Source organism: Myotis yumanensis, unplaced genomic scaffold (genome assembly GCF_028538775.1).
Source record: "Myotis yumanensis isolate MYYU_CA2020_CCGP unplaced genomic scaffold, mMyoYum1.0.hap1 SCAF_22, whole genome shotgun sequence".
NCBI lineage: Eukaryota > Metazoa > Chordata > Mammalia > Chiroptera > Vespertilionidae > Myotis > Myotis yumanensis.
Genome location: NW_027223773.1, coordinates 1,661,623 through 1,685,685, shown reverse-complemented (window position 1 = coordinate 1,685,685; position 24,063 = coordinate 1,661,623). Strand labels below are relative to the sequence as shown.

Sequence of the window (24,063 nt, the reverse complement as noted above, 5' to 3'; positions counted from 1 at the left end):
AGAAACCTCGAGAAGCTGGGAGGCGGGTGCAACAGTCTGTACATCACACACAAAGAAATGAGCTTCATTCGCCGGCGGTGCCAAGCTGTGGGCAATGCCCCGGAGGATGTTAACACTGCCCAGCTGTGGGCGTCGCCGGGCAAATGCCCCTTCGATTGGCGTGGCGAGGGGTTGGGTGTTTGTTCAATGGACACGTAGAATCCACACGCTGCCCTGTACCCGTGTCCTTTAAAAACACGACGTGGCCAACCCTCACCTAAGGCTGAGGATTCTTCTTGCATATTTATTGTTGCTGAGGCAGTTCATGAAGATGCACAGTCCACAATTATTTTAAATAAACAGACACATTTCTCCTGCCAACCACAGAAACACTATACATTTTTTTCCCCCGAAAAAAATCACCGGGGGCATTACTACACACAGTTTTACACAAATACCAAACAACACCTTAAGGCGTCTGCTACCAAAGCAGATTTGCATATGTATCTGAACGAAATGATGCAATAAATTATATTGCACAAGATCCTATCATTTTCAAAATGAAATATCCTTCTTTCTAAACACACAGAATTCTCTAGAACAAATCAAGATGCTGACTGGTTTGATCAAAACCATCCTCTCTCTCAAACAGGCTTGAAGACACAGACACTGACCAGAGGGCGGACTCCGCATAAGACAGACCCCAGTACTGACCCCATTTGAAAGAACCCCTGGCTATGTCAAGAGGCGCTTTGGAGAAATTAGATTTGGGGACTCATCTCACATTCTTTTTTTTTTTTCTTCATGTGACATTCTTAAACTTGTGTTCCGATGGACAAATCTGAGCCCAGAATCAAGGTGTCTTATGCTAAACAAAATGGCATTCGCATCCAAAAATGTATTCATGAGAGTACTTCCCCCCCCCCCCCCCCCCGAAAATCCAGATTTTTCTAGAAGAGAAGGAAGAGCTACTGATGTTGAGAATATTCACAGTTTTCTCCTCTGGCACAGGAGCCGAACTTCCTCACCCAGTTTAAGACACAACTGACTCATTCAAACCCTGGGTCCTATTAGGGAGTTAGCGACAGAACTGTCACATACAGTCTTCATTCAAAAGGGAGGGGATTAGAGCCGGGCTGGCGTGGCTCAGGGGTTGAGCGTCGACCTATGAACCAGGAGGTCACGGTTCGATTCCCCGGTCAAGGGCACATGTCCGGGTTGCGGGCTCGATCCCCAGTGTGGGGCATGCAGGAGGCAGCCGATCCATGATTCTCTCTCATCATTGATGTTTCTCTCTCTCTTTCTCTCTCCATCCCCTTTCCTCTCTAAAATCAATAAAAATATATTTAAAAAAATAAAAATAAAAGTCGGTACCTCAGGTAGCAGCATTATTCTAGATTCTTCATATAATTACAGAGAAAGGTCATGAGCTTAGACATGGCACTGTGGTTCTGACTTAGAGCAAGTATCAGATGAAGCAGCTTTCAGAGGCTTTTTTTTTGGTATTAGAATCTTGGGTTAATAACATCTAAGCAGAATTTATTATTATTATTATTATGATTATCATCATCATCATCACTATAATTGATATTTGCAATCCCTTTTAACTGGTCCCTTCGCAGCAGGGACAATGTCCACCATCTTCTTTCCCTCCGTCCTCAGATACTGCTCCTTGCGTGTGTCCAGGACGAAGAGTCCATGATTAGTTCCTAAACGAGAGGGCTGTTCATTTTTAAGAGAAGGACGATCATGCTATAACCGGGTGCTTTTCTAAAACATGCGAAAGGAGGTCACCATCCTGCTACCGACACTCCTAATGCTACTTCACAACACTCTCCCTTAACCAAGCAAGAGCTCCGGAGTTCACGCGCTGCTTTTTCATCCCCTGCAATGCCACGGGGACCCCGCTAAGGGCGAAGGATGCAGGCTGGGGGGTTGGGGGGGGGCTTCTGGGGAGAACCCGGGCTCTGTGGAGAGCCCGCCTCCCTCATCTACACAAGTCTCCTTGTTGGACAAGCAGGTGTTAGGTCTTCAAACACGTAAAATCCCAGCAGCAGGGGGATCCGCAAATAGCCGGCTTCGTCGGAACAGATGAGAGAAGCCGAGCAGAAGAGAACACTTCTGTGCAGGCAGACCTCGCGTGAATTTCGCTTCCTTCCCCCCACGTCCCCCCGGGCACTGGGGAGTCCAGCTGAAGAGCAAGTGTTTGGTTTGGCTTTTGTTCCTAACGTGGACACGAACGCTGACTCCGCGTGGTCAGTAAGGCACGGATCCAGCTGAAAAGACCTCGAGGGAAACGGTACCCGTGAGGGGGTGAGCAGCTCTCCCAGCCAAGGGGGGGATCTAAGGAGATATGACAGCCACATGGGCCTAGGACCGAGAAAGGACAGCAGGGAAGACTCAGGATATCTGAAGAGGCGTGGACCATCAATACTGACTCACGAAGCCCGGTCGGCGTGGCTCAGTGGTTGAGCATCCATCTAGGAACCAGAAGGTCACGGTTCGATTCCCGGTCAGGGCACATGCCCGGTTTGCAGGCTTGATCCCCAGTAGGGGGCGTGCAGGAGGCAGCCGATCCATGATTCTCTCTCCTCATCGATGTTTCTCTCTCTCTCTCCCTCTCCCTTCCTCCCTGTGAAATCAATAAAAATATATATTTAAAAATAAATACTGATTCGTTGATTGTGATGAACGGACCATCCATACTGACCTGGGCTATGAGGACAGGGGAACTGTGGGTAGGGATGGACGGGAGCTCAGGACCTCCTTGATAATTTTCCTGGAAGTCTAAAATGTCTAACATGGAAAGTCGATTACTTTAAAACCCAACGTGAAGGTATAAGCAATTTAGAGAAGTATTAGTTAAGGAAAGAAAAAGATCAGAACTTAAAAAGTCAGGACAGTGTGGGTGGCCTTTGGCTCTCTGGGGGGAGGGGGAGGGGGGGACGGGGGAGGGCCTCCCCGAGAGGCTGGGGGGAGGCGTGAAAAGTGCCTCGTGTGTAAACAGGAGGCATTCCCTTCACGCCGTCGTGCAAGAAGCTCCCTGTGTGAAAGGCGTGGACCTGGAGACTTGTTTTTTGGAAGACGTGGCTGCAGCGTCAACAAGAGCTTTTCATTAAAAACAAAAAAAAACACAAAAAAGAGAGAGAGATTTTTGTCCTGGACTCGACGACTAGAAAGGCGTTATTGCCCCGCAGGCTGCGGCTAACGTCTCTGGGAGGGCTGACAGGCGACTCCATGAGTGGCTGCGTTTGTTTACTGGCGGCGGAAGATTAAGGCAATCGTGGGTCAAGAGTTTCAGCGGTTGGAGGGGAGTTCGGATACGCTTTGCTAACTGGATCGGTTCCTGGAGTAGCGCCCGGCCACGTGCAAGGCTTCCGGACGCATCCTCCGTTTAAATAAAATGCAGGGCGGTAAGCACCAATCCTGGGAAGTCACGTGTCCAATGATACTCTCAACACACACACACACACACACACACTAGTACCTGACTGGAGAGCACAGTAGAAGAAGTAGCTTTCACCCTGAAAGATCAGTGGGCCCCACGGACCCACCAGATCCGCGGGCGATGTCTCCCATGAAAACGAAAATGTCTAGACAACAGCGAGTGTTGCCATGCCTACAAGTAACTGTTTACTGCACGGTCCCGTGGGACCCTCCAGTGTCTCCCGAGACGAGTGGACGCCCGAGGCGGGCCCTCAGTTCTTGATGGAGGCCTGGTTTCCACTCGGGCTCCCCCCCGGAACGTTCCCGTCGGGCTGGAAGGCGGGCGCCGGGGGGCACAGCGACGCGGCTTCGTGGAGCGGCCCAGGGTCCCCCGGAGCCCCCTGGACTCCGTTGCCTTCCTTCTCCCACGGGACCGAGGAGGACGGCCGGCGCCCGAGGCTGGGGATCAGCAGATCGTCTGGGGCCTGGATTAGTGTTTCCTCCTCGTCTGCTTTTCCTGCCTCAGTCCGGGCAGCGTCCGGAGGAGCCCGCGGGACACCCAGCTCCAAGGGGGGGGCCGGCTGGTCCGCCCCATGAGGGCCGCTCCCGGGGGCCCCGTCGAGGGGCCTGGCACTGTTCTCCTCCTTCAGGCTGAAGAGCGAGCCCGCGGCGCAGCTGGAGCTGGACCGCTTCCTGGGGGACGGGGGCAGGTGTCGGCCGTGGAGGGCGCTGTCGTCCTGGCCCCGGTGCCAGTCGCCTTGGTCCCCGGACCCACCGCACAGGGCCGCCAGGTTGTCCTCGCTCGGGGCGCTGGATTTATTCTGGAAGAGGAAACAGCCCGTTCAGGAACGTCTTTGATACCATGAGAGCATCGCTTTAGGGACTATCCATGATTTTATTTAGTTCTTTTTTAATCGTCATCCAAGGATATATCTTTTTTTAAATATATTTTATTGATTTTTTACAGAGAGGAAGGGAGAGGGATAGAGAGTTAGAAACATCGATGAGAGAGAAACATCAATCAGCTGCCTCCTGCACGCCCCCCACTGGGGACGTGCCCGCAACCAAGGTACATGCCCTTGACCAGAATCGAACCTGGGACCCTTCAGTCCGCAGGCCGACGCTCTATCCACTGAGCCAAACGGGTCAGGGCAAAGGATATTTTTAAAAAATATATATTTCCTTTGATTTCAGAGGAAGGGAGAGAAAGAGAGAGAGAGAGAAACATCAGTGATGACAGAGAATCACGGATCGGCTGCCTCCTGCACGCCCCACATTGGGGATCAAGCCTGCAACCCGGGCATCTGCCCCGACCGGGAATCGAACCCTGACCTTCTCGTTCATAGTTTGATGCTCAACCATTGAGCCACACCGGTCGGGCTAGCTCTAAAGTTTTTAAAGCATTCAGGTCAATTTGTTTAGAGCTACAGTTCCTTTATGAGGCAAGACGACAAAAATTTAGTCTATTTTAAGATCAAGGAAATTTAGAAAATATAGTGGGGACATTTCATGTTTGGGGGTAAAAATTCCCCCCCAAAAAAGACAACTATAGAATTAGATTGTCATGAAATGCTACTACTTGGCCAAAGAATTTCAATTCCTGACAACCACGACCAGAGTTGGCTGAATAAAAGGGAAAACACTGAATTTTTTTTTTTTTACTAGAATTAATTCTTCACGATTCAACGTTACCGTATTTTTGAAGTTGGGGCACGTGCCTCTTAGAGGTCCGACACTTGTACAAACTAAGACGACAGCCTGGGGCCGTCGCAGCCACGGGAGGGACGGGGCCTCGAGCTCCGTGGCCGGAGCACCACTCACCGCGGGCTGGTAGTCGATGTTGTCCATGGAGCGGAAGAAGTCCAGGCTCTTGGCGGCCGCCAGCTTGCCGGGGTCAGAGCTGTGGGTGCTCAGCGTGTCCAGGATCTCGCCCAGCAGGTCCATCTCCCCCGAGTACAGCGTCTTCCCGCGCGTCTCCACCGAGTCATCGCTTTCGTAGGAATAAGCCGCCTCCTCTCCGTCCTCCGAGGACAGCCTGCGGGGAGACGGGACGCGCTCTGGGGGCCGTGCGGCCACACGGGCTGCTGTGCCCCGCCTCTCGCCACCTCCCTTCCAACAGTGAGAAGACGGAGGCTGGTCCATGGCCAAGTTCACCCTGGGGAGGATGTCTAGCCCAGTCACATACAGGGAAACCCGAGCAGCGGCATTGAGAACATGCAGCCGGGCCCGGCCCGTGTGGCTCAGTGGTTGAGCGTCCACTCAAGAACCAAGAGGTCAGGGCACAGGCCCTGGTTGTGCACTCGATCCCCAGTAGGGGGCGTGCAGGAGGCAGCCGATCAATGATGTTTCTCATCGATGTTTCTGTCTCTCCATCCCTCTCCCATCCTCTCTCTCTAAAAATCAACAAAAACATATTTAAAAAAAAAAAAAAAGAACGTGCAGCCGGCAAGTCTACGGCGCCTTCACCAGGAAGCAGAAAAGCCGGGATGTCACCCAGGCTGATTCTGTGGGACTTGGGACTTTGGCCTTCGAAATGGTAGACCCAACGCTTGCGCCATGTGCTGGGGTCAAGTTCACGTTCGATATTTTTATATGGTTTATCCTTGTACTTATTTAGTCGCCCGTCTTAGGGAAGAATGCATATTCCCTTGTACAGACCAAGGTTGGACAGCGAAAGGGAATGTTTATTGATCACGCCCTTGTGTGTTAACACTGAGAAGTCCAACAGACACTATTATTATTATTTCCCTTATTTTATGGTAAAATTCCTCCTCACCACTGTGGGTTGCACCGTAGACACAAGTCTCTCTGATCCCCTGGCTCAGTCTGTTTCCAGGGACTTTCCCTGTTTCTGGTGCTGAACCTGCCCCCTCCTGGGGGGGTGGGGGGGGGGCCAGGGTCTAACGTGGGTGGCTTCCTACTCCCCCCCCCCCCCCCCGCACGTCCCCGACATCTCCACAGCCATCCTTGCTTCCCAAGAACCAGCCAGCCCAGGCCCACCCTGCTCTCCCGTCTCAAGATTCACCCCCCACGAGACGGGTGTAGAGCATCACAAGGGGGTGCCTCCGATGCCTGGGGGTGCGCACTCTGACGTACCCTGTGTGACCTACGACCTCTGCCCAAGCCCCCGCGGCTGGGAGGTCATCCAACCCCATTACTGACTTGCTGGTGCGGTCCATGTCCTCGTCCTCGTCCTCACACGGCGTGCCGTCGTCGAGGCTCTTGAGGGGCCTGTGTAAGCGAGTCTGCGGGAGGGAGGGACGGACAGACGGCGTTAGGGGGACAGCAAGCCTCCTTCCCAGGCACGTGTCGAGGAACGATTTGATTCGCAAAGGAACTTTTTTTTAAAAAATCGATTTCAGAGAGGAAGGGAGAGTGAGAGAGAGAGACAGAAACATCCATGATGAGAGAGACTCATGGACCGGCTGCCTCCTGCACGCCCCCCACTGGGGATCGAGCCTGCAACCCGGGCCTGTGCCCTGACCGGGAATCGAACCCTGACCTCCTGGTTCCTAGGTCGACGCTCAACCACTGAGCCACGCCGGCCGGGCAGTCAGAAACACTTCTAAAAGCAATATGCCTTCAGGGTTTTCAACGTGACCCAATAACTTGGTGAGCTGGGCAGGAAGAGAGGAGAGTAAGGGGTCATTTATCTCAACACTTACTCCACCTCACACTCAAAACCAAGAAAGAACGAGAGGACTGAACCGGTGTATACGCAGCCCACCCGGTCGGTCGGTCGGTCGGTCTCTGTTTGTTCTGGGAATACTTGGCTTACCATTGATTCGATCAACACTCAAGAGAGAGAAAAATGGCAGCTTATTCAACACAAGCATCCCAGGTGGTGTCTGCATTACCGGTTCCGTTGGCCCGGGACTCGGGTGCAATGGTTTCTGGGAGGCAGCAGGCCCAAGTCACAGAACCACCCAACTTCCTGTCCTGACCACCCCCTGCTCCTCCTGCAGTTACCATTTCTGCCGCTAGATGGCAGGCAGACCCCAATCAGGCAAAGGGCTGGGTCCATTTCAATTCATAAGGGGGTTAGGGGGTGTGTGTGAGGGAGGGGGGAGGGGGAGGGGGGAGATGAGGGCTATAGGCAGAGGAACGGGCAAATATGGTTTTTTAGACTTTATAAAATTAAGATGCTGTGACATGTGATGTGTTTGAAGGCAGCTCCTCTGTGCTACTGTCCGCATTTTGGAGTTGGGAGTGACTGAGGCTCTGAAGTGTTACCTTGCCTACCCAGACTCCACAGCAAACCCCCGAGCTCATGCATTCTGGATGCTCGGACTTGCATGAAATAACGTGAGAATAAACTTTAGAACTCTACGGAATTATAATGGCAACAACCTTAAAAAAAACGCATGCGGTTCGGAATCGGAAAAGAGCTTTAAACGCACGCCTGTCGTCATTTTTGTAGGTGGGAACTATAGCAAGGTGCAGGAGACAGAAATCCAGGTCAGATTATAATAAGGTTCTATTAGCCCGGCCGGCGTGGCGTGAGCGTCGACCTAGGAACCAGGAGGTCCAGGTTCGATTCCCCGTCAGGGCACAGGCCAGGGTTGTGGGCTCGATCCCCAGTGTGGGGCGTGCAGGAGGCGGCCGATCAACGATTCTCTCTCATCGTTGATGTTTCTATCTCTCTCTCCCTCTGCCTTCCTTTCTGACATCAATATTTAGAAAAATAAATAATAAATTAAACATGTTTTAAAAAGACTCCCCTGAAAGGTAAATTTTATCATTATGAATTTTGTCTTGCACAACCATCATCTTTCAAGGAAAGGAAGTATTATCTCATGCTCACTAGAGGGCAGCCTTATAACCCATAACTGGATGTTGGGGAGGGAGCTATGGAGCACAAGTTGGACTACAATCCTATGTGACATGCTGGAAATTAGTATTATTTCAACAATTAAAAAAAAAAAAAAACAGGAGAAAATAGCTTTCTTTAAAATTAACAACGTGGCACCAATACTGTTCCATATTGGCCTTAAAAGAGCAAATTTAAAAATCAGTCGCATTAGCATAAATTAGACCCAATATATGCAACGGCAAGAGTGACTGTGGGACAGAGATGCTAACAGGTGTTTTCGTTCAGACAATTTTGCTTGGGCGTCTTTAAATGGGAACATACATAAAACATTTCAAAAAAATTTTTTTTTTATCATTTAGAACTTGCGAATAGATTTCCTGATCACCTTCACTCAACATTTCAGCTTGAGCATAACAACAGTACGCTCACGACCGAGTCAAATTAAACAAAGTGCTAAAAATTCAAATTAAAACAACAACAACAACAGGTGTTTTTTTTTACTTATCACGATTTGGTTAAACTTTTTTCCTTTTAATTTTGCAAAATGTATGTGAAGCATTCGTTCCAATGACCTGGGCCTCCTCCTTCCTGCACACAGGCCCCGCCCCCAGGTCATGGTGATCTTTCTCCTGGCGAAAATCGCTTTTCCTTGGTCGGAAGAGCGACTGGCTACTTCCAAACCAATGGCCGAGCCATTTCTTTCTTGACCAATAAAGCAACGCTATGCAACGGGCCGTGCTTGCCATGTTCTGGAATCTACTAAATCACCCGAGCGGGAAACGCAACCTATAACCACATTCATTTTATTCCCGGCGTCCGCTGGATTCCAATGAAGGAACGCGTGTCCTAAACACAAGACTGTCATCCACAGCCTACGAGGCGCGAGTGGGCCGCCATCTGGGAGCTCGACAATTGAGAGCATGCGTCTGTGTTTTCCTAGAAATTTCACAGGAAGTTCCTGTCCTCCGTGTCGCGCATTAACATACGAGATTCATTATCTGTGTGACATCAGCCACCTGCTTGCTTCTATTTTTAAAGACAGGCTTCCGTCCTGGGATTCTTCCCGGTCCCCCTTCAACCAAGAAGGGGGCTTTGAAATGCCCGGCTCGAAAGCGTTTCCTTGCCAAACAGGCACATGGGGCCTCCATGCACCTTCCTTACAGGTGAAATTACGGCTCATCCGCTAGCAAATGAGCGTGTGCCATATCCCGCCAATCCAGGAGCAGGATGCATCCACCAATGAAGTCATAAGGACCCAAAAAGGAAGCCAAGTTTCCTCCGAGGTGTGCGTAACACCTCACAGGATGGGTAGAACAGGGAACATCACCAAATGGTACCTGCTAGTGCACACACCTCCCCTCTGTATACCCTGGAGAGAAGACTACTCATATCTCAAACCACGAGCCTCAACGTAAAGGCCCTTAAAAACAGAACAAATGCCCCGGCCGGCTTGGCTCAGTGGATAGAACATCGGCCTGCGGACTGAAGGGCCCCAGGTTCGATTCCCGCCAAGGGCACACGCCTGGGTTGCGGGCTCCATCCCCAGCAGGGGGCGTGCAGAAGGCAGCCGATCCATGATTCTCTCTCGTCATTGATTTTCTCTCTCTCTCTCTCCCCCTCTCCCTTCCTCTCTGAAATCAATAAAGAAATATATTTTTTAAAAAATAGAATGACTACGCGTGGAACAGTACGTGGCGTTATTCGTAGAAACTACAGCTATTAAACACACGTCCACTTGTACACACTGCGTGTGGGTGAGCGTCTTGACTGCATTCTAGGGGGGGAGCTGTTCACCCACAGGGACACCCCCCTTTCTGTCACGGTTCAGGCGGAGAAATAGCCTTCCTCTCTACATGGTCTGTGCAGCTTCAGCACAATTAGCCGGACGGGTTGGAAAGAAACCGGGCGGACGGCTCTGGGGCCCGGCCGTGAAGGAGTTAAGAGCGACGCCTGCCAGGGTTTCCAAGGGCCTCACAACAAAGAGCCCAGCCCTGCCCTCGCAGGGGATGGGGGTGCGGTGTTTGGTTTGCTTGGGGCCATCCATCTGCTAATGTTGACGTGCAGCACAGCTAAGCTCCCGCCTACAGTGCACCCGTCCTGCTGCTGCTGCTGTGTGTGTGTGTGTGAGAGAGAGAGAGAGCGATGCAGACAGACACACACACACACATACTATTACTGGACTGAGACAGGCTACTATGATTACAAATGCAGCCGTCTCTTCGATGCACACACATTCGATGTATCCTTTCAAGGGATTTCTCATCCTTGGAAAATGCCCCTCGGTTTCTGCAGGGCAGCATAGAAGGCAGCATCGTAGAGGACAGACGCTGTCCAAACATCGCCCGCGAAGCCTACAGGGTCTTGTTCTGCCATCACATGGCCGAGAGAAGGCCCGTGTGTGGCCCAGATTAAAACCAACATGCAGCTCGGATCCTCACTGGACCCACCCGGCGGTGGCTGCCATGACACGAGGGACCCCCTCCCCGGGGCCTCGTTAGCCTGGGGCCGCGGCCAACCCCGCACCCAAGGGGCCAGGCCTGGGCTGTACAGATGCAGCGCTAATTGGGAGCTGTCCCCCGGACATGCTGGGCGGCCTCATCAACGAAACGGGAACCAGCCAGGCCCATCGGCACCTCCCCACGCGGTTCCCACGGGCCGGGGGGTAGGAGACGCGCAATCGGTTCCGGCCACAAGCGAGTCACGCACGCGGGCTCGGAGCCCACACAGTCCGGGGGTCGGTCCATTCTCATCCACGGGACCCGGGTGGGGAAATGTGCCTTTTTCGCTTCTAAACACACTCTCGGAATGTCAACAATCACCACCACCTCGTTCACATCCTCTGCAGAACAGATGAAAATTAAGTGCTTCAGCGACACGAGTCCGGCTGCAAACTGGGGGTGGGAGGCTCTTCCTGGAGCTGAGGCCCGGGGCGCACGGGGCAGGCGAACGGGCGAGTCCAGATCCTTTATTTCAATAATTTCACTGACAACAAAACGACATCCTCAAGGTCTACTAGGCCAAGATGTTTCTTGGTACAAGAGCTGTATATAGATATATATATTTTTGGTCTCAATGTGTTTGTATTGATTTCAGAGAGGGAGAGGGAGAGAGAGAGATAGAAACATCAGTGATGAGAGAGAGTCATGGATCAGCTGCCTCCTGCACGCCCCACACTGGGGATCGAGCCCACAACCCGGGCCTGTGGCCTTGACCGGGAATCGAACCCTGACCTCCTGGTTCCTAGGTCGATGCTCAACCACTGAGCCACGCCGGCCAGGCACGAGCGGTATATGTCTTTTCAAATCATAACCTGGGGTCTTCAAGTCATTCCTACTTAAATGGAAACAGACAACGTTAGGGCCCCGTGACGTTAGTGACTGGAGGGTTATTGTGTGACGCCGGGCAGTGGCTACCGGGAGGGAAGACAGCGAGCAGATGCGTGGCTTTGCGCGGACAGAAGCTAAGGATGCATGTGTCTGTGTACACAGACAGCTGCCGAGTCGGGAGCGCCTGTGGCCGCCACCTCGCACACACTCTCTCTCTAATGCCGGCGGCACCCTGGGAAATGACAGGGGTTGTCATCCCCATCTCCCAGGCGCCCGAAGCCAGGCTCGGGGACGCTGTGTTCTGCTCAGTGCCAAAGGCTAGGACCTTCTTCAACGTCAGGGCTGTCTGGCTCGGAACCCCACAGCCTGGTCCCTCAGGGCCCCGTCTGACTCCTCCCAACGCAAAGGCCAGGCAGCGGCTTCGGAACCCGGGTCCCAGTTCTGTCCCCCGTTCCATCCCTGCTGCTCTGTATACCACCTGCAGACCCGTGGGCACCGGGACCCCTCCTTCCCTGAGAAGTTGCTGATTCTAGATTCCACCTTTCGCCACCTGCATCTGTCCCGAGAAACGCTCCCCTACCTCCCTGAAGATCTCAACGTGCCCAGACCCTGATGTTATTCCACTCCGGGAGACGGGGGGTAAGAGAACCCCTTCTCTTCACATAGAAACCCGTTCCCCGCGGTAAATACAACCCACAGGCTCCCATATCCAGGCAGCCCATCTTCTACGAAAGTTAACTTCGTAAGTGGCGAGAGCCTGAGACGGATAGGAACCGAACATCCTGGGAGCAAGATTGAGACGCCGATTACAAACCCATCCGTCATTTACGAGTGAGTACAGTGGGGCCTTGACTTACGAGTGTCCCGACTAACGAGTTTTTTGAGATTCCAGCTGTCTCTCTCGGCCGATTTTTTGCATTGAGTTGACAGAGTAATTTGAGTTAACGAGCTCGGTCTCGGAACAAATTAAACTCGTAAGTCAAGGCCCCAATGTAAATGTTTCCCAGCTGATGGCAGTGGCTAGAACAGCTTGCCTCACTGGTGGAATCATCATCACCATCATTATTATTATTTAACACTGTTAACTAGTTATTTAAATATAGTTTATAATTTTTACTTATTTTTTTTTAGAGAGAGAGAGGAAGGGAGAAGGAAGGAGAAGAAACATGGATTGCTGCCTCCCACACGCCCCCTCCTGGAGGCCCGCGGGCGGGCAGCCGTACCTGGGTGAGCTTGCGCTTCTCCCGGCTTGGGCCCTTGTGGTTGTGTAAGGTGTAGACCGGGGTGTACTGGACGAAACCGGAGTAGGCCCCACACTCGTCCTCAGTCTCCTGCACGTGGGAGAGAGACGAGGAGTGATGTCAGAACGCTGCTCAGATGACTGATGGACGCTCTTGGGTTCCTCAGCCAAGTACCCGGCACAGACGTAAATAACAAAAGAACACCCGGGCTGCACGCGTAAAGGCTCTAGTTAGAAAAATAGGACCCCCTGCATTGTTCTGTGTCGTGAATGAACAATTTCCAGAAAAATCTCTATTTTGAGTAATTGGAGTCCAACGCGTACGAGGATCATTCACCCTCCGTCGCGACCGTGAAAGTTTTGAGTGGGATGATTGGTCTCCAAAGGTACAATTTCAAAACAGAACCGATAAAAAAAAATCTGCCGAGATGTAGTATGTAATCAAATCAAACAGACATACACACAGAGGCATAAATACGCACATACATGCGATGTTCGCAGAGTCCAGTACACGCCCTCAAACACAAACATTTGTCAATGAAGGACAAGCGTAGTGTAAAGCAGCTACTATTGGAAAGGGCTCATAGACCAGTGGTTCTCAACCTTCCTAATGCCGCGACCCTTTCATACAGCTCCTCATGTTGTGGGGACCCCCAACCGTAAAATTATTTTCGTTGCTACTTCATCACTGTAATTTTGCTACTGTTATGAATCGTAATGCAAATATCTGATATGCAGGATGTATTTTCATTGTTACAAATTGAACATCATTAAAGCATAGTGATTAATCACAAACACAATATGTAATTATATATTCAATATGTGTTTTCCGATGGTCTTAGGCGACCCCTGTGAAAAGGTCATTCGACCCCCAAAGGGGTCGCGACCCCCAGGTTGAGAACCGCTGTCATAGACCAAAGGAGGGCATTCATGGCTTAATTCTGCACCCCAAATCATCTTCTTTTAAAAAATCATTAGCTTCACCCGGCCGGCTGGCGTGGCTCAGTGCTTGAGCGTCGACCTATGAACCAGGAGGTCATGGTTCGATTCCCGGTCAGGGCACATGCCTGGGTTGCAGGCTCGATCCCCAGTAGGGGGTGGGCAGGAGGCAGCCGATCGATGACTCCCTCTCATCATTCACGTTTCTCTCCCTCTCTGCCTGTCCCTTCCTCTCTGAAATCAATAAAAATATCTACTTAAAACAAATTTTTTTAAATACATAAAAAATGATCGGCTCACAGCAAAGCATTTTGGGAGGGATAGATATACCAAGGCCATGAACTTTATGGGAACAACACATCCTGTTAGAGCATCTTTGAAGATCTCCGGAGCCCTGTGATAAAATATGCAAGCGATAAAGAGATGGCTCCGCGGGCGCACGCAGGCAGGCGGTTTCCAGGGGGCTTGTTATGAAAAATCCATGCCCGAACACAGGGCTAAGCACACTTCAAAAGTCATTAAAAGCACACATCCCATGCAATCTGCGAGGTCTGAGCGCCAACCTCTCGCAAGCGGGAGGAGGAGGCCCACCTTGTGTTTGAGCTTGCTCTTCACTTCCTTGATGCCCTGCTTGGCCTGGCTTTTTGCCTGGAAAACAAGAATACGAGTGTCGGGCTCAGAACGCTCCTTTGACCACTTGAAGAACGCGTCCCCAAGCCCTGGCCGGTTTGGCTCAGTGGGTAGAGCGTCGGCCTGCAGACTGGGTTCGGTTCCCGGTCAGGGCACATGCCTGGGTGGGTTGTGGGCTCGATCCCCAGTGTGGGGCGTGCAGGAGGCAGCCGATCCATGATTCTCTGTCACCACTGATGTTTCTATCTCTCTCTCCCTCTCCCTGCCTCTCTGAAATCAATACAAATATGTTTAAAAATAAAACAATGAGGAGCCATCGTTAGCTTTTATAAATAAAACTAGAGGCCCAATGCAGGAAAATTCGTGCAAGAGTAGGGCTTCTTCCCCCGGCTGCTGACACCGGTTTCCCTCCAGCACCCAGGAGCCAGGCTGGCTTCTCCCGGGCCACCCGCAGGCACCTGGGACCTGGCTGGCTTCCCTCCAGCCCCAGCTTCGTCAGGAAGGACATCCTGAATGACGTCCGGAAGACGTCCGGTCAAATTAGCATATGACCCTTTTATTATTATAGATATCCTCCCTATATAATGACACCATTCGAGCACTTGGATTTCTTTTGTTCGGTGTTATTTCTGATTTTTGACCATCGTATTTCAAAGGAAAGTAGGGAACATTCGAGACTGACAGGTCTCTTGGCTAAAACCATGCCGTAAAATTTTACCGGTGGGGTTTTTAGGTATCCAATGAAGACTCACGTATTTATACGCCGTCCGCACCGCGGGGGTCGCTCTGGTCATCGCGGAGTTGAACAGGGCGCCTCCTTTCTGCAAAGGAAACACAGACACTCATTTCCAAATACGGTCGGACCAGATGGCCCTGGAAACAAGCACGAGTGATAGGGTAGAAAAAAAAGCTTTAGTCACAGGTTAAACGAAGGCCTACAAAACAGCAACGATGAGAGAGACTCATGGACCGGCTGCCTCCTGCACACCCCACCACTGCGGATGGAGCCCGCAACCCAGGCCTGTGCCCTTGGCCGGGAATCGAACCGTGACCTCCTGGTTCATAGGTCGACGCTCAACCACTAAGCCACGCCAGCTGGGCTCACCTTGGAAGGTGAAGCCTACTGCAGCGATACGGCCAGTAACAGGTCTATATTTAAAGCGCCATAAAAAAGAAATACGACTGTTTTCAGGTTGGGCAATAAAGTCTCGATTTGTGGAAGAGGGGCTTTATATATTTGAAAAAACCGTATTAACAGAAAAACTGTACCGGAAAGGGAAAAAGTCCCCCCCAAATCTCACTATTCCACCCAATTCCCTGTTTTGGAATAGAATCCAAGGTGGCAGTGAAATCTTGCTTTTTCAAAAGAAGCCATTTCTCTCTCTCCAGACAAAAGCTTTCCATTGGAAATCGTATTCATAAATACAAGCAAGCTATAAGCATGAAACACAGATGTTTAAATGTGAGAACAAACAGATTGAAAAGACCGCCAATACACTGCATACTTTGGCTGAACCTACCTAACCCATAGATAGAGAGTGGAAGGAGAAGAAATTCTGGAAGGCTATCATTACCTTGACCGTATGTACCCATTGCTGATATGACCTCGGGCTCCCTGGAAGAGGCAAAAATAAGATGTCAGGAATATTTGACCAGAAATAAATCCACAGACCAAAATTTATCAAGAACGAGTACTGCCAGGAATTTAGCAAGCAACTTTTACTTTTCTGCAATGCGGTGGGTGGAAGCAGCCATGAAATGCCATGAGAAAGAATAAACTGTTCTAATTCTTCGAACAATAATCACAATTTTTAAGCACAGACACTTTTTCTTCACTCACAGATGAAGCCAAGATGTTAAAATATGCTGCTGTCTTTCATTTTTTAATAGTGTCTTCAGGGAGGGAAAAATATCATCTCTCTTTCGAAAGCCAAGATGTCCGCATCTTTTAAAAACTGATTTTTCAATGTTTTGTGTCTCTTTTACCTTTTTTTTTTTTTTTGCCTCTTTAACACAATCAGGTTCGTCTTAACATAATATTTCAAGTGGATCAGATAAAAAAAAAAAAACACAACAACTATAAGCAAGTTGAGAAATGCAGAGGACCTTGAGAACAAAAAAGATTCTCTATGGATGTTCGATATTCATTTTCATGGACAACAAATTTGATTTCAATGCAATTCAACTGCGGCTCCCGTTGGAAAACAGTCTCTAGTTGAGAACCCAAAGGTGAGAGATTCACGCCAGGGGGCGGCTTCTAGGCCGCTGGTCATCACAGTCACTGGAAAGCTCAGAGGCAGACAAATCCAGTCCTAATAACACCAGTGATCGCATATCCGGCTCCAAAGATGGCCATTTAGTCGATAAAAGGATATCAGAAGCCCCACAGCTCACCGCAAGGCATACCCTATAGCAGTGATGGCGAACCTTTTGAGCTCGGCGTGTCAGCATTTTGAAAAACCCTAACTTAACTCTGGTGCCGTGTCACATACAGAAATTTTTTGATATTTGCAACCATAGTAAAACTTACATTTTTGATATTTATTTTATATATTTAAATGCCATTTAACAAAGAAAAATCAACCAAAAAAATGAGTTCGCGTGTCACCTCTGACACGCGTGTCATAGGTTCGCCATGACTGCCCTATAGCAACTGACTGAGCCAGATTTCATCGGCCTTCCTGGTTGTTTAATTTTTTCAAATATATTTTTTATTGATTTCAGAGAGGAACAGAGAGGAAGAGGGAGAGTGAGAAACATCCATGATGAGAGAGAATCATGGATCAGCTGCCTCCTGCACGCCCCCTACTGGGGATGGAGCCCGCAACCCGGGCCTGTGCCCTGACCGGGAATCGAACCGTGACCTCCTGGTTCCTAGGTCGATGCTCAACCACTGAGCCACGCTGGCCGGGCTGCCTTCCTGGTTGTTTAAATGCTTAAGAAAGCAACGTCCCAACGGCTACCCAGCGAGTATCTGGTTCACAGAATCCCTAAAACAGTTCATCTTTTTAAAATGGAGACATAATTGACACAAATGACATCGTATCTATAGCTCACATTCAGCCCTTTCCAATTCTGTTCTCAAGTTTTGTTTTTTACCTCCATGACATTATTGGAGCTGTACTTTTCAACTCTAAAATTGGGCCCAGCCGGTGTGGCTCAGTGGGTTGAGCGTCGACCTAGGAACCAGGGGGTCACCGTTCAATTCCCCGGTCGGGGCACGTGCCCGGGGTTGCCGGCTCGGTCCCCTGTGTGGGGCGTGCAGGAGGCAGCCGATCCATGATTCTCTCTCATCACGGATGTTTCTATCTCTCTCTCTCTGCCTCTCCCTTCGTCTCTGAAATCAATAAAAATATATATTTTTTTAAAAAAGAATCTGGAATTATGTGGCGCAGGGCAAACTAGAAGTCCCTAAGAAAACTGCCTAAGATGATAGGAAAACATGCTGTATAATTTAGGTAGAAACCTTTTTTTTTTTTTTTTTTTTAAATGTCTAAAGGATGCTTGTCTCTTTACATTTCGTGCTTTTAAGATCCTAGGCTCCTATTAGCACAAAATTGAAGAGACAAGCACATTATTCTTTGAAAATGTTCTTTTTTAAAGGCTGTTTTTCTCCTTAAAAAAAAAAAAATGCATCTGAATGCCAAAAATGAAAGAAAAAAAGAAGGGGGGAAAAAAATCCCCAAGACCTTCTGTTTGAGTAACAGGATTATGGGAAGAATCAGCATTTTTTTGAGAAAATTCTTCACATTGTTCCTGTTCATCAAAACAGCGATTTTTCTCACCCTCAAGGACAGAATCTCTCTCTGGTCTGCGCCAAGCCTGCCTCTCCTATGGACTTGTTTAAATTCCACTCATTTGTAGCGTCTTATCCCCAAACATGTAAATTGGTCTAAATTGCTCGGCGCGGCCAAAAAAATGACACTAAAACTGATGATTAGTTACCGCCCCTTCAAATTCCTCCGCTACCTTCGTCAGTAAGACGGGAAACAGGGCTGCCCAGCCGGCGGGGCTCAGTGGCTGAGCGTCGACCTATGAACCGGGAGGTCACGGCTCGATCCCTGGTCAAGGGCACGTGCCCAGGTTGCAGGCCGATCCCCAGTGTGGGGGGCACAGGAGGCAGCCGATCCATGATTCTCTCTCATCACTGATGTTTCTATCTCTCTCCCTCTCCCTTCCTCTCTGAAATCAATTAAAAAAAAAAAAAAGATCAAAAAAAGAAGAATCCAAAACCCTTTGCGTTTTTCAAAAACAAGTAAGTGGTTGGCACGGGGTCGTACTGAAAATGCAGTCCCCAAGTCAGGTGCCCGCTGGGGACCGCTATCCCCCATCCTTTTTTTCAAACAATAAGACCGACAGTGACATCGGTAGGGACCGCCCCTCCCGTGGGGAAGCCACCAAAGCCACCTGGCCCGGCTCCATCGCCTGGAACGGGGACCCACGCACAATCCATCCACATGAAAGGCTCACGCCCTGTTACTGTCACCCATGTCACCTTCCCTCCCGGGGGTGCCGCCAGCCCCAGGGGTCACAGAGATAATGAGACGGCAGTTATGTAAATACCCAATCGATGCCTCCAGCAATTTGTCCAGGAGCTGACAATGCTTTGCTTGTCTGAGGTGAAAAGTATAAAAAAAAAAAAAAAGTCTTATTTTAACACAAAAGTCCCATTGAAGCTAAATTCCTCCCAGTGAGCTGAGGGGAGCAGGGAAGTGGGGGGCTCCGGGTTCGGCACCTGCAGAGTCAAGTCCGCTAAGTTTTTCCCCAAAAATAAGTGCTTCCAGGGAAATTCTGTGCTTCCTTCGGGCCAAGGCCCACCGCGCTGGGCTCCCTTTACGTCTTTAACGAACGGATAGATGGCTGTGATGGCTTTTCTGTTCCCATGGTGCATAAATAGATCTCATTTAAGAGTAAAATTCACCGTGGGGGCATCTTTCGAAGAGTGCTATTTGTCTTTTCACGTCTTCTTTAAAAATATATTTTTATCGATTTCAGAGAGGAAGGGAGAGGGACAGAGAGCGAGAAACATCAATGATGAGCCCTGGCCGGTGTGGCTCAGTGCACAGAGCGTCAGCCTGCGGACTGAAGGGTCCCGGGTTCAAGTCCGGTCAAGAGCACGTCCCTAGGTTGCAGGCTCCATCCCTGGCCCTGGTCAGGACGGATGTGCGCGGGCGGCAACCCATGGATGCTGACATCTCTCACATCGACGTTTCTCTCTCTGTGTCTCTCCCCTTCCCTACCACTCTCTCGGGAAAAAAAAAAAAAATCCATGGGAAAAGATCCCCGGGCGAGGATGAACAATAACAACAAAAGAAAGTCAAAACCTGTACAAAATTGACTCACTGAGCGATCGAGAAGCCACATGGCGTTCCAACCTCTCTTTTCAGAGGGCACGGCCATGTACCCTGTCTGCGGCCTGCTCCCTGGGCAGTAGCATCCCTCGTACCTCCTAGCAGACAGCGCTAGCCCGGAGGACGGGCAGGGAGAGCCCAGCGCCTGCCTGTCTGTGTGTTTATGTCCAGAAATAGCGGGCGGTGACCCAAACCATCACCCCGTGGGGGGCCCCTCCACCCCAACGCCGCGAGTCACGGACACAGGCAAAGGAAGTGGATGGATGGGGTGGCCCCTCTGAGAGGCCTCTGACACATCACCCGTCCAGGGGGAAACAGTGGGGCATCAAGCCGCTGCTTCCGGATCCTCTGGAAGGCGGGTCCTCGCCCAGGACGTCGTCTTTACCTCCAGAAAAGCCCCCGGAGGTGATCTCCTCTTCGAAGGCGTCGGAGAAGCCCTTTCCTGCGTTCAGCTTCGCCAGCCGCCCGTCGATGAACTGAAATGGGAAGAGAGTCGGATGGGTTCATCGTCATGGCTCTCCTCAGAGTAAAGGCTCACGTATATCAAAGACATGAGCAGCGGACACTCACAGAAACATAATTATGCACACACACACACACACACGCACACATATATATGCACACACACATCTACACTAATAAAAGAGAAATATGTAAATTGGTCGTCACTCCACTACGCCCACCAGTCAATCAGGGTGAGTATGCAAATTAACCCAACAAAGATGGCAGGTTAATGTGCAGACACAGGTGCGGAGCGAAGGCTGAGGCTCCGGCCAAGTGAATACTGAAGACGACTGAAGACTGAAGAGGCTTGGCTTCTCCACTGCGGCCGGACCGAAGGCCTGGGTCCCAGGTGCCGGAGGGAAACCGGTGCCGGCAGCCAGGGGAAGGAAGGCCTATTGTGCAAATCTTCGTGCAACGGGCCTCTAGTGTATATATATATATATATGCACACACACAGACACAGGACAGGAAAATGCTCACAGGATTGCAATAGCCAGGACTCAGGAACTGCTGTTCATTATTTAAATATAAGTGCACAGACTAACTTCACGAATGGGAATCGGGAACTTCAGGAGGGCCTGGCGGGCGTGGCTCAGTGGCTGAGCATCGACCTATGAATCAGGAGGTCATAGTTTGATTCCTGCTCAGGGCACAGGCCCGGGTTGCGGGCTCCATCCCCAGTGTGGGGCGTGGAGGAGGCAGCCGGTCCGTGATTCTCTCTCATCATTGATGTTTTTATCTCTCTCTCTCTCCCTCTCTCTGAAATCAATCAATCAATCAATGTATATACATATGGAAAGTGCAGGAAGAACGATCCAGGCTCTGGGTAGCTTGCTCAGTGCACAGGAGTCTGCACGGAGGCCTGCTGGCCCCTCCTTGGCCTCTGTGGCCACAGTATCCGCTCGGGGCGTAGCTGCAAACCTTACATGAACTTAACCTGACGGATGCGCTTCATTGCACAGTCACTGACACAGGCAGCATCCAACGGGTGTCAGACCCCTGTACCATGGAGATCAAGTTCCTCCAGCAAAATTCAGCACCCTCATCTAACCCATCCTGTCCCCAAGTATAACACAGCAGAGGTGACTCGAGCCGCTTACCAACAAGTAAGTACACCTCTCTTTTTAAAAAATATACTTGTATCGATTTCAGAGAGGAAGGGAGAGGGAGAGACATAGAAACATCCATGGTGAGAGAGAATCATCGATCGGCTGCCTCCCGCACGCCCTACACTGGGGATGGAGCCCGCAACCCGGGCCTGTGTCCTGACCGGGAATCGAACCGTGACCTCCCGGTTCCTAGGTCGACGCTCACCATCATGGCCGGGCTGTCATGTGTGGAATTATTCATTCCATCCTCCCTTAGGTCAGAGGCAGTCACTTCTAACGCGGGCATCCCTGATCCACAGAATAAACGGCTAATTCGTAAGAAAAGAGGTTGAAAGCGCTTGCAACATTCGGCCTGCACCCATTCCCAGCCCAGCATTATCCATCAAGCATCCTTTTGAAAAAAAGAAGAAAAAAAAAAACAAGGCGAGGCAGAGAGATAAATTTAAAGCGATCCATCCCTGACGATCGGGCCCAGCGAAGGCATCCTTTTAAAGGCCTCCACTCGCCTGAAGAGATTAAGACCACGGAACTTTCTAAAAGGTTTCCATTTCTGTGTTTACTGGAAATAATCCCCCCCTTTTACTTGGAGTGGGACGGCTCAGGTCTGGAGAGAGATAAATCCCCGACCATCCCCTGGTGGCGCGTTTCTGGGGGCGAGTGAGCGCTGGGGGTGACGGCCCTGCCGTGCGACCCAACGGCCATCCATCACCGGCCTAAACGCCTCGTGTTATCGCCAACCGGGCCGCCAAGCCCGCCAGGGACGGCCGGACACGGCTCAGCCGCATGCTCCGTGAGGATGGGTCTGGGGGCGCGCACCCCCACACAAACACAGGCACCCCCGGGGGGAGCTGGGCCGCGGGCCTCACGGCGGGAATGCTGAAGGGCAAGAGTTCTCCCAACTCCCTTTTTCTATTTTGGCCTCAACAACAGCTTCTTTTCCCCTCCAAGTGGAGTTGGTTCCCGGCCACACACCCCTCTACTAACTCCCTCGCATTTCACAGTGGAAAAAAAGAAAAGAAAAAGAAAAAGATAAGAACAGGTTTGGCTACCGTGGCACAGAAATAAACTGTGAACGAGAAAACAGCCTGTGTCGGAAAGCGACGGTTTTATAAGGGCCGTAACCTTGGGTAACGGTTAGGAAACACACATCCCTAGGTCGGTGGTCGGCAAACGGCGGCTCGCGAGCCACAGGCGGCTCTTTGGCCCCTTGAGTGTGGCTCTTCCTAAGCCTGAGGAGGACCCTAATTAAGTTAATAACAATGGCCGAAACCGGTTTGGCTCAGTGGATAGAGCGTCGGCCTGTGGACTGAAAGGTCCCAGGTTCGATTCCGGTCAAGGGCATGTACCTGGGTTGCGGGCACATCCCCAGTAGGAGATGTGCAGAAGGCAGCTGATCAATGTTTCTCTCTCATCGATGTTTCTAACTCTCTATCTCTCTCCCTTCCTCTCTGTAAAAAAAATCAATAAAATATATTTTAAAAAAAAAATAACAATGTACCTACCTGTATAGTTTAAGTTTAAAAAATTTGGCTCTCAGAAGAAATTTCAGTCGTTGTACTGTTGGTATTTGGCTCTGCGGACTAATGAGTTTGCCGACCACGGCCCTAGGTCATTGGAAGACATGCGTTTTGAAAGAGTGACTTGGTATTGAGAGGAATGACAAGAAACACTGCGAAAAACAACGGAAGTGCCCGAGACAGCACAGAAAATGAGACGGCAGTAAGTTTTTAAAGAAATGCTCTAAGAGGATGGCGTTCACGTAAATCTTCCTATTTGGCTTTTCAGCCCAGAGCATCAGCCCGAGCACTGAAGGGTCGCACGCTGGTTTGATCCCGGTCAAGGGCACGTACCCGGGTTGCAGGCGCATGTGGGAGGCGACCAATCGATGTGTCTCTCTCACATCCATGTCTCTCTCTCTCTCTCCCTCCCTCTCTCTCTAAAAATCAACACGAAAAAATATCTTCGAGTGAAAATTAAAACTAGTCATGATAAACGCTCAAAAAGATTGTTCAGGGCAGAGGGGGTCCGTGGAGCAGCTCTTTGCAGGCGGGGGAACAGGAAGTCGGGGTGCTCGTGTGCGTGCTGACCTAAAGCACAGAAGCCAAATCCCAGAAGCGACACACTAGAGACACAACCACACACCCAAACGCGTTTTCAGTCCGGAGGAAAAATGACCGTGCTGCAAAAAAATGATCTATTAGCAGCCCCTCTTGGACACGAAGATAACTAAGCTAATAAAATCCACGCCTGGAGAGCTAGAGAAAAAGACAATTTTAAGTGAACCGGAGATCATTCCACAATTTAAAAAAAATATCCTAAAAAAACTAAACTACTTTTAAAATATATTCATTTCTTAGGGGTCTCTACATTTCCCTTTCTTCGGGGCTAAAAAAGAACCAGGTAGTCTGATTTAAATATTTCACCTTATAAATGCTCCGTAAACCTTGACAGGTTAGTGAAAACTGCGCTAAAGCGTTATCATAAATTAAGTCATCAGCTACTTATGGGCACCTGCGAACGGCGAGAGGTTCGGCCAGTCGCTGGATATATATACACACGGCCTGTTGTAACAAGTGGGAACACGCCGGGCCAGTCTCGAGCTTAAATCGAGAGAACGGAGGGAGTACGTGAAGGAGTAGAAATAGATTGTTATTTTTATTTCCTCGCCAAGATTCGGTGGTCACGTGACAGTTAACCTATCACATGCTAAATCAGCCTGCCAGGGCATAATGACCCGCAAAGCACG

The 24,063-nt window shown here is 50.3% G+C and overlaps 1 protein-coding gene across 2 annotated transcripts in view; it reads right to left on the bottom strand.

The window, feature by feature from the left end:
* Nucleotides 1-905: 905 nt before the first annotated feature.
* The window catches only part of DENND1B (DENN domain containing 1B), a 92,128-nt gene continuing 68,970 nt past the window's right edge, over nt 906-24,063 (bottom strand). For both annotated transcript variants that reach the window (XM_070401290.1, XM_070401291.1), the window contains exons 16-23: nt 20,090-20,180; nt 15,928-15,968; nt 15,106-15,174; nt 14,315-14,371; nt 12,768-12,875; nt 6,568-6,650; nt 5,227-5,440; nt 906-4,226 (exon numbers count right to left, since the gene is read on the bottom strand). In XM_070401290.1, the coding sequence (XP_070257391.1) occupies nt 3,678-4,226; nt 5,227-5,440; nt 6,568-6,650; nt 12,768-12,875; nt 14,315-14,371; nt 15,106-15,174; nt 15,928-15,968; nt 20,090-20,180 (1,212 nt within the window). In that variant the 3' untranslated portion in view covers nt 906-3,677. The remainder of the gene's footprint in view (nt 4,227-5,226; nt 5,441-6,567; nt 6,651-12,767; nt 12,876-14,314; nt 14,372-15,105; nt 15,175-15,927; nt 15,969-20,089; nt 20,181-24,063) is intronic.